This window comes from Leptonychotes weddellii, chromosome 14 (genome assembly GCF_054177405.1).
Source record: "Leptonychotes weddellii isolate Sample4059 chromosome 14, ASM5417740v2, whole genome shotgun sequence".
Lineage (NCBI taxonomy): Eukaryota > Metazoa > Chordata > Mammalia > Carnivora > Phocidae > Leptonychotes > Leptonychotes weddellii.
The window spans coordinates 48,647,631-48,658,542 of record NC_138382.1 but is presented as its reverse complement, the minus strand read 5'-3'; the positions used below and the strand labels follow the sequence as shown (position 1 = coordinate 48,658,542).

At 45.7% G+C, this 10,912-nt stretch overlaps 1 protein-coding gene across 4 annotated transcripts in view; it reads right to left on the bottom strand.

The window, feature by feature from the left end:
• The window catches only part of CLTA (clathrin light chain A), a 20,771-nt gene extending 10,123 nt beyond the window's left edge, over positions 1–10,648 (bottom strand). For 2 of the 4 annotated variants that reach the window (XM_081803185.1, XM_081803186.1), the window contains exons 1-3: positions 10,300–10,648; positions 4,468–4,505; positions 2,105–2,222 (exon numbers count right to left, since the gene is read on the bottom strand). In XM_081803185.1, coding sequence (XP_081659311.1) covers positions 2,105–2,222; positions 4,468–4,505; positions 10,300–10,516 — 373 coding nt within the window. In that variant the 5' untranslated portion in view covers positions 10,517–10,648. The remainder of the gene's footprint in view (positions 1–2,104; positions 2,223–4,467; positions 4,506–10,299) is intronic. The other 2 variants (XM_081803187.1, XM_081803188.1) reach the window with 2 other exon arrangements.
• Between the last annotated feature and the right edge of the window lie 264 nt (positions 10,649–10,912).

Below are 10,912 nucleotides of genomic sequence, written 5' to 3'. Positions count from 1 at the left end.
GGCAGTCCTTCTTACTGTCCATGGAAAAGAAAACTCTGAGAACGCAGTCACCAGCTAAGCTGAAAACCACGCACACTGGTTCTCTATATTTAGCATCTTGTGCTTTCTCACAGTTTTTGCAAAGAAAAAAAGAGGAAACTGAAGAAACACCTAGTTCACAGACCAATTTAATTCAATTGCAAAGCCAAATATTTGACTTCAGAAAAGCATCGTAAGAAAACACTTCATGGAATATTCCCAAAGTGCCCAATCTGATCACTGAAGGGGGGGGGGGGAGGCAATTTTCCCAGACACCAACATGACCAAAGTGTATTGTCTCCATGGAGAAGATAACTTTGCTAAACTTTGGGTAAAGAGAAAAGATGAAAGTTGGGTTCTGTAACCTGACAAATACTAGTACCAGCGAAGTCCTGCTTCCGCCCGCTCAGAAGAGACACACCAGGAACAAGCCACGACTAAAGCTACCAGCATCTCATGAAGACAGTTTCCATCTTTGTAAAGCTGCGCTATCCAGTACAGAAGCTCCTAGCCACATGTGGCTACTTATTAAAATTAAAAATTCTTTCCCAGTCATACTAGTCACATTTCAAGTGCTTAAGAGCCCCACGTGGCTAGTGGCTACCATACGGGACAGCACAGATCTGTGATACTTCCATCCAAGAAATGCTAGCAGAGAGTGCCATAAAGGGTCAAACAGAAGTGTGCCCTTTGTTCTGAGAGCCACATAAAACTGGGCTGGAAAGAGAACCGATTTGGCACTAACTGGGTCCTACTTCTAGGGGTCAGTTAACGCTATTTGAAAAACAAGGAGTCAGTTTTTACTAATTCAGTGGTTCCCATGAAGGACTAATAATGCTGACGTCGTTGGTACACAGAAGAACATCGTTATTTCCAGATATACAATAAAATATTTAAGCATGAAAGAGAGGATCTGAAAGTGGATGAGAAATGTGTATGTATAAAACATATACATACATACATGCTTCATTTACATAAAGATAACCCAATATGGCAAAATGTTAATCACTGAATCTAAGGGGGTGCACACAAGTTCATTTTACTCTTAACTATTTGGTTTGAAATTTTATTTCAAGTTTTATTAAGTAATCTCTACACCCAATGTGGGGCTTGAACTCACAACCCCAAGATCAAGAGTTGCACGCTCTACCAACTGAGCCAGCCAGGCACCCGTGTTTGAAATTTTAATAAAAAGCTGAGGAAAGAATACCCCATGGCTTTATCTCCACACGGTGCCATACCTCTGCAACCCACCTACATACAGATACCAAGTCTCCTGACCTTGACCAAAAGCAACAGCCCACGTACACAGTTCTTCACCAAAGGCCAGGCCAGGCCGGCTGGCACTGATCTCGGCGGGACGGCGTACACGACATGCACGGTGGCTGGTGGATGGAGGGGTACGGGCTATGAAGCAGGGCGGACGTAAGCTGAGTTCTGACGCTACTGCTTCTTAGCTGTGTGATTCAAAAACTTGTTCGAGGAGTCTCACTTTCCTCACTTACAAAAACATACAAACTTAGCTTACAGGGATATTAGAGTAGGAAAATCAAATTGTACATGTTTCCTAACATACTTCACATTTTCTTCTTAAAGCGTTACCTTAAATTCAGCCTAGAAACGATAAATGGACTTTGAAGTCTCTTACCCGGAGACCTTCAAGTTCACACAACACTCATAAACACCATCTCAGACGAACCCTGGAGTTGGTAACACTGATCTTACCCCACAGACAAAGAAACAAACTCTACAAGGTTTCAACCACCAAGTGCCCACAGCTGGGAAGAGTTAAGGCTGGGCCTTGAACCTACTCTTTCTTCGCTGCAAGCTCAGGACTCTCCTCTGCTCTGCTCTTCCTGAGAGGATGCACTTGGTGGTGGCTCTCTGAGCTGCCCTATTCCTCACAAAATGGCCTGTAATTAAGCATCTCCCTGTGGGTGGCCTTGTGACCCCTCAGGCTGAGGAAGAGATCTTCCCAAATACTAGACGAGGACATTATGGCTAATTCCAGTTAAAAAGAGCTAAGAGTCAAGGTCAACTATTCCATTGAAAATAAGACACCCAAAGACAGAAAAAGATTCCTTACCAAGGGCTTCCAAGCGTTCCGTTTGCTCTTCTCTCCATTTACGGATACTTTCAGGCTCTGATTGCAATCGATCCACTTGTGAAATAGCTGCGTAACTGTCTGTTGGACCATTACTCTCCTTAACACAAAAACAATTGTGTTCTATCAGTACCAAACACGCCTTCCTGAAATGCGCTTCATACACGGTAGAACACCCCTGGTTATGTACTGACGGCCACTTTAACATGTTAAAGGATTACCTTAAAAGCAACAACACAACCTTACATGCTCATAGGGAGCTCTCAACATTACTGCACCTAATCCTTACAATCCACAAGGGAGGCAGAGTAGTTGTTAGCCTGCCTGTTAATAACTGGGACAGAAGTGGGAGAGAGGAAAGCAGGGGAGGTGGGTCATGGACTGACTAGGAAACAGTGTTAATGGTTTTAGTTTCCTCACTTGACACACAGCTTATGTGGGATCTTCAAAGTAACAAAGGTAAATACACTGCACAGCAAAGCCTAGAACCTAAAACTTCTAAATGCTATTACATAATGCAGGAAAAAGCACTTAATATCACCTAACCAAAATAGGTGAATTCTGGGTAAAAAGGAGTCCAAAAGAAAACATGCAGTCACTAGTCACACCAAGGAAAAGAATAAAAAGGCAAGCAAATAGGAGTCACAAGTCGGGGGGGGGGAGTGCGGGGCAGATTCTTCATAGTGGGTAAGGTCTGACAGCTAATAAACTGATAAAACTCAACTATAATTTAATCTTTAGAAAATTTTTCACCTGCTGAACTAGGGAATAAACTCCAGGTTCACCTAATCAGACTATAAAAAGATGGAAGAATTACTGAAAGTATTAGTAACTAACTTATTGACACTTTCAATGTGTCAGGCACATAAAATTTATCTCCCAAGCAACTTGCAAAGTTTTGATTCTCATTTCACATTTGATAGAGGACTAACCTGAGGCACAGAGAAATGACATGTCCAATTCACAGCTAGTAAGAGGTAGAGCCAGGTTCTGAACCCCATTCTGTCTCACTCTAAGGGCTAAACTCTAAACCAGGCACTGGAAACTAGAGTCCAGGCCAGCTGCCTGTTTTTGTAATTAAATTCTACTGGAACACAGCCAGGTGCATTCATTCATGTACTGTCTGTGGATGCTTTCACATCACAGCAAGAGTAGTTTGACACATACACACACACACAAAAAACAGGGCGCCTGGGTGGCTCAGATAGTTAAGCATCTGCCTTCGGCTCAGGTCATGATCCCAGGGTCCTGGGATCAAGCCCCGCGTTGGGCTCCCTGCTCTGCAGGGAGTCTGCTTCTCCCCCTGCTCATGCTCTATCTCTGTGTCTCAAATGAATTTAAAAAAAAAAAAAAAAAAAAGAGTAGTCTGACACAGTTATGACAAAGCTTAAAATGTTTACTCTCTGGTACTTTACGAAAAAGTTAGTCCATCCTTGGTTTAAACCAATTAGACTAACATCCTTCCTGCCAGTGAACTGGTTGAGGGATGGGCAGAAACCCAGGCATAAGCAAAGCATCAGGCTATTTCCCCAGGCTGTAGTGACTACTTCCAGTTGGTCCAGACGGAAATGCAAGATTTTTCTTGGGTGGTTGGGAGAAGAGGAAAAACCCCCATCTTGTTCTAGATAACATGACAGGCACACGAGAAGCCTGGAAGTGCTGTAGTCATTTGACCACCAAGAAAAAAGCTTGAGCACAAAAATGCACACTTAGCAAGCAGAGCCAAAGTCCTAGGGGAACTGAGTCAGAGTCCTGGTCGAAGGACACTTCAATTATATAAACTGCTAAGACTTTTGTGTTTAAGCTAATCTGAGTTGGGCTGGCAACTCAACGCCTAGTGATACAGAGGGAAAATAATGGCAGTCACCACAAATTCCAACCCCCACCCCCCGCCCCGCCCCAAGACAATCTCAAAGGTTCAAATGCTGGCCCCACCGCATACCATACTGTTACTTTTACACTACTTTGTGCCTCAGTTTTTTCATTTGTAAAACAGGAATAATAGTACAGGTCCCCCAGTTTGTTGAGAGAATTAAAGAGTAAACAGAAACGGTGCCTGACAGTGCGTGGCACACAGTGTTTAAATTAGCCACTGCTATCACCACCACCATGAAAGCTCACTTCTTGAGAGTAAAGTCAGTAATACTAGGGCCAGGTCAGTAACGTTTTAAAGGAATGATCAGTGTTACTTCTCTTCAAATCCTTCCATCTTAGCGGGTAACATACCCAGTACTAATACATCTAGGCAAGTCAAAGGAGTGGGGTCCTTTCTAGGTCAATCAACTCAAATCACAGGAAAGGAAGACTCAGCCACTGTCTTTTAACATAATCAGAGTATTCTGTACCTGGTAGTACTCGCCATTCATCACTCCATCCACGGCATCTGCAAGACATAAAATTTCAGTCGGTCAGTCAGGACTAGTCAAATGCCGGCCAAAGCGTTACCGAGTCTAATACAGGTACTGTAAATTATACTAACGCTATCCCTGTGCTATGCACCAGACAGAGCAATGAAGGACTTCCTGTTTAATGAAACCAAAATGGAAAAATCTGTACCAAACCCCCAGTTCAAAAGCTTTTTGATCTTTTGCCCTAGAGAGAGAACACACGGATGCCTGGCAGAAGAGTCTCACAGAGCAACAGTGTTTCTCCAAGAAAGTTCTGGAGAAGGCAAAGTGGGGCCTGGAATCATTCAGTGAGCCAAGCACATGCAGCTTCATGTTCAAACCAAGGTGCTTTCTTGGGGGTCAGGACTCTCCATCCTGTGCCTGTAGACCTAAGGGTCTACAGTTGAGACTTCCTGAGCTAATTCCTCTAGACCCCTGGAACTAGTCTGGGATAGTAAGATCTGGGCATACCAAATTAAGTCAGTATTTTCAAGGATACAAGTTACAAAAAACTCAAAGCGTGGTGTACGATCCAGTCTTACTGGCACAATTCACTCATGAGCTAAATGAGAAAGTCCATTTGAAAAATGTGGAAACGATCTTTTTTAAGTTAAGACCTAGAGACCATCAATCCATATAGCATAAAATGGTGGTCCACAGGCTGAACATATTTAAAACACTATTAAGTCAGAAAATTTCACGAATTCAGGATGTCTAGGTTTTGGGGCAAGGGTAAGCAGACAGAAAATCTGGCAATCTTGGGCCTGCTTGAGAGGAGGGCAGCCTTCACATCCAGCAAGCTCTGGTCTATCTGCAAGGACCCCAGGCGCCCCCCCCCCCGCCTTTTCTTTAACCCATTCGGTGTCTCAGTAATTCAGCTGCCCAGTAAGTATGCATCCTAAGCCCTGCCCTGCCCCACAAGCCATCACGAAGAGGCAGTCTGCACAGGGCCGCCTGCCATCCTTTCGAAAGCCTTGACAAAGGCACCATTTTTAGCTTCTGCCTACACATTCTTAACTCTGGATTTGTTGGCTGACCCATATTTACTACCTACCATGTAGGACTTCCATTATTTTGTCCAGATTTTTTTTTCAAACTACTTATTTGTCCAATTTCTTTTTTTTTCAAACTTATTGCATGGGGTGGGATAGGGAAGATGACAGAAGAGATGCACCTAGTGCTCAAAAACTAATACAAGTATTTGGGGGGGCATATTCAGTTGCTCCTCAGTAAGAAATCCCTTCATTTAGAACCACTAGCACAGACCGTGCCCGGCGGGCAGCACCCGGAGCTGCCCGGCGCGGTGACGCCATGCTGGTCGCCCTGAAGACCCTCCAGCAGCTGACCTTCAAGACAGAGATTCTTGGGTCACAGGACATACATTTTAAAAACTTCTAAATACTGACCATTTGCCCCCTTTTAGTGTCTCATTTATATTACTACCAGCAGCACATGACCGCCCCATTTCTCAGACTCTTAGTGATACTAAAGATGGAGTTTTAGGTTTTTAAATTTTTGCTAAGTTGACAGCAGGGAAAAAACTTAGGTGGCTTTGTCCTGCCAGTCTCTTTTCTTGTGAGGTAATCATGTAGCTGACGTTTGATTTTCTTCTTTACTGAATTGTCTGAGTTTTGCCCATTTTTCTGCTATCTTTTGATCTCTATTCACTTTGTATTATTATTTGTCCTCTCATATTACAAATATTCCCCCGTTGTCTTTTTTTTTTTTTTTTAAGATTTTACTTATTTGATAGACACAGTGAGAGAGGGAACACAAGCAGGAGGAGTGGGAGAGGGAGAAGCAGGCTTCCCGCGGAGCAGGGAGCCCGATGCGGGGCTTGATCCCAGGACCCTGGCATCATGACCTGAGCTGAAGGCAGACGCTCAACGACTGAGCCACCCAAGCGCCCCTCCCCCATTGTCATTTTATATGGTTTCTTCTGGTACTAAAAAAAACAAAAATGCCTCTCTTTAATCCACCTGGAATTTATTTTTATGTAAGATAGAAAAGAATGAGATAATTTTGACTCCTAGAACTTACAATGGTTAGCATGGCCAGGCCTAGGCCTAAATTCTGGTTAATATATTACATTTAACACACCAACTATCCAGTTAATATATTCCAGCCCAGGGCCATTCCCAATAGGAGAGCCTTTGATCACTACACCATACACAAAACTAGAAGCAATTTTCATCCCATATCTCCTCCTAAGTCACATGCTGCCTGTCCTTTAGGACCAAAGACTCATCCAAACCCACTGGCAAGTGCTTTGAGCTCTTACTAGTTACTGTACTGACATTCAACTGGCCCAAGTCAAAGACCTGCCTGTTGCTACAAAACATACAGAAAGATATCTTAAGACAACTAAGCTAAGCAACCTGATGCTCCAGAAGGAAACTTTCTAGGGCATCTCAGGAACTCCAGAGAGAAACAAGGGCCAGAGTAAGTTTCCAGAGAAGAAATTTTGTCCCAAACCCACCTTCGACTTGCCATGGTGCCCATCCACTGGAAGTCAAGCAGACGTGGGTTTGATGAATTCCAGTGGAGACGTGTATTAGCTTGCTACCTTAGGAACACTCCTTAACTTCCATGATGCTTTCTTATCTGAAACAGGATGCCACTACTTAGCCTGCAGGTACGGCGTGAATCTGCAGCTACAGAGAACCGGCATGTGGCAAGCATACAGTACTAATTGTCAAGCACGAAATTTCCCTGAACTTTTCTCCACCACTGCTACCAAGAAAGTTACTCTCCTCCTCCAGAAGGCTTTCCCTTAATTCACGTGCCTCTCTTCCTCCTCCAAGGAAAGCCTTGTCAGAAACAACAACCAGTGCCTCACTGCCATGCTCTCTCCGTAGCTCCTTACTCACCCCTTTCTCCAACCTCCTCAGCCCTCATAATTGAGGGCTTTACAACAGCTCTAGACTTACGCGGCCTCTTTCCTGACTACTTGCTCTTCCTCAATATCTGAGCCACTTCACTCAGCTGGTTACCTCCTACCTTTAAACTTACCTCTCTTCTCCAGATCTCCTTACAACTGAAGGAGTCCTCCAAGGCTCGGGCCCTCCGGTTTTTGCCTGCTCCCATCCTTCATGGGGAGTTTTCCCCAAGGTTACTCCTCCATCTGTTAGAGTCTCCTGCCGATGAATCTCTGTATAGTAACGTATCAGATACAGGGCTCTCTCCCAAAATCTGTTTCCTCAGCACACCCCAAGGCCTACAGGCTTTGTAATGCCTCTCTCTTCCTACTCCCAAGGAATAAGAGTATAGCCAGGAACCGCGGCAGTAATATACCAAGTACTGTGTGTAATACATTAGTACATTACAGGTGCTAATGTAATCCCAGTAACCCTATGTGGTATATATCTGTACCTTGTACTGGTGAAAAATCTAAGGCAGGGCAGTGGCGGTGACCTAAGCTGCCTGAGACCACAAAGTTAAACTTACACTCAAGCAGTCTAGGACAGCACAGAATCTCAACCACTAGAGTGCCTCTTTTCAAGGCAAGAAAGGAAAGTGTCCAACTAGTTCTCTAATCCCCAAAGGAAGTGCTGACCACTGCACTACTGCCAACCTCAATTACATTGTCAGAGGTCTGGCTTTAAATCACTAAATGCTTAGTTCACTAAGAAAGTCCTTCCTAGAAACTAAGTCAGCAGTGATCCCTTCCTTCCCTTTGCTGAAAGCTTAATGCACAAGGGACCTGTGTATCCAACTCTACCCTCTCCCTTTTACCTCTCCAAACTGCTCATCATCAAGATTTGTCATTTCTCTACAGGACTCTTGGACCTAGTATTTTTGTTCATACCTTTCTATCTACTATGTGCCAGACACCCTGCTAGGCACTAGGGATACAACTGTAAGCAAGAGTGACATTGTCCTTGAATCAGGAGTTTTCTAATTATGGGTCCTGCTTCTCCCAACTCTGTCCTACCCAAGGCAGCCACACTGCCTTTCAGAAATGACAATCTCTTGTCCCGTGATACCCCTGCGGAAACAACTGCAATGGCATATGGTACAGTCTACGGGTAGGGAAACTGGGGGCATAGCTAAGAACTTGCCCTTTTTTTCTTAAGCAAGTCATTGCTCTGCAGGACTCGTAAGTTTTCTTATATTAAATGAGGGAAGTAAACTAAGGATCTAAGAAGTAAATTTTATGATTCTCAGTCAAATGTTAATAAACACCACCCAACAACAAAACCCTATTGACTTAAAGCCAACTTCATCTCCCAGCCACAACCCGGTTCAGTCCAACCTGCTTGCTGTAATTCGCATTTTTCAGGTGTATCATATGTTCTCGTGTAAACTCTTATTGGAGGGCTAATTTGCTTAGGAGGTAATATGGTACAGGATAAAAACTCAGAGGCTGCAAACGAGCAGTCTCCCTACCCCTACTCAAAAAATGGCTCCGCCTGGCTGGCACAATAATTTGAGATTTCTTGAGTCTGAATGCTTTCATAGAGGACAACTCTAGTGCACCAAAACCTCAGTCTCCAGGGCGCCTGGGTGGCTCAGTTGGTTAAGCGACTGCCTTCGGCTCAGGTCATGATCCTGGAGTCCCGGGATTGAGCCCCACATCGGGCTCCCTGCTCAGCGGGGAGTCTGCTTCTCCCTCTCCTGCTCCCCCCTCTTGTGCTCTCTCTCTCTCTCAAATAAATAAATAAAACCTTTAAAAATAATAATTAAAAAAAAAAACCTCAGTCTCCAACACTCCGTAGTGTCTCATTCCCAGCAGGTTTCTCTCATTTATGTTATCTGCCTGGCTCCTTAAAGGTTTGAGGTTAGAGTAGTACAAACACTCCTATCTGCCCCACCAGTGCCCTGTTCTCCTTTAATTAGAATTTTTTTTTTTAAGTAAATGAAAACCCAGGTCTCATTTCTTCCAGCTAATTTCCTACTTCCTCATTCTACTGAATAGGTCTTTTCCACCCAACTTTTCCCCCCACTGTAATTCAAAGCATCACACACAGGTAAGGCATTCAGAGGTCAAACTGGCATCCTACTGCTCATTTTTTGTTTGTCTTTGCTTGAGTTTGGCTGGGAAAAGGCCACCCTACATTCTCTATTCACCTTTTGGAAGACTAGTTCAGGCTAATCTTAAATTCTGCTTAGGCAACACTGCCTACCAAAGCTGTTCCTAGAGGAAACAGAGCTCCAGAAATCCCGGCCATAATCCGTTCGACAAATGATAAAACTCTTAGCTTTCTTTGGCTGGAGTTTCTTCCTCCAGGGTTAGAACACCCTCCTTGAGTTCCCTATTCACGCCTCTTTTCCTCCCCATAATCCAACATTCCGTACACCTGAAGTGCTTAAATACTGAATTGCATTGCCGTTTTTGTTTGTATACATCTCAAAAATGATACTAGTATTCTCATTTTTTTCTGCCCTCCTTTCCTAATAACTGGTTCTGTGCCGGGCTTAGGCTTGCCTTTAAGTCTGGCCAAACTGCGCCAATGCGGCTGTGTTTGAGAGGCCAGGCTCAAACACAGCCAGTGCTCAATGAAAAGTTCCTGGACTGAACGGGCTTCTTCGAGCTCTTCGGCCTGTCACCCTATTTTCTTTGCTTCCTCGCTCTGCCCCGTCCGGGAGCACTCAAACATACTCATACCACTGAGTAGGCTCCCCGAACCTAGGCTTCTGCTATGACTGGGCCGGGGTCTCGCTTTCTCCTTGCACTCTTCCTTAACCTCCCGGTTCAGCAAGAAACAAGAGCGACACAGAGCCCTCAGACCCACTCTGGGCCGAGTTTCTATACAAGCCCTCCCGCCCCAAACGCCGCCGCACTCTCACCCAGACCCCCTGGCGGCTCGCCGTGCGGCTGGGGCCCAGGGGCACCGCCGTCCAGGATGGCGAAGGCCTCGTCGTTCTCGATGCCCGCAATCTCGCTCTCTTGCTGCGCCAAGAAGGCCGCGGCCGGGTCTTCTTCGCCGGCACCGGCCACCCCGTTCCCTAGCGCGGGGCCGCCGGGAGCGCCGGCAGGAGCGCCGAACGGATCTAGTTCAGCCATGGCGGGTAGTTCAACGGCACGGACACCGACGTTGAGCGACACGCCAACCGACCCACCAACACCGCGCCCCGCAGCGGCTGCTGTGGCGGCGACCGCGATCCGACGACAAGCTGGAGAGAGAAGACGGAAGCGGAAACCCTGCCCCTATATCCGGTTGGTGTAGGCGGTGTTGGAGAGCCGAAGGGATAACAACCAATCAGAGGACAGCGATGGTTCAAGAACTACCCAATCAGCAGGAGGAGGGGCGGGCCCCCGAGGAAAACTCGTGACTCGGGCCGCGGCGGCTGTGAGGATGGTGAGCCCAGCAAAGCCCGAGGGAGGCGGAAGTGGCTTGGCTTAAAGCAGCCTTCCCTGCCTGGCCTTTGGGGCTGCCCTGCACGTGGACTGCCACCTCTG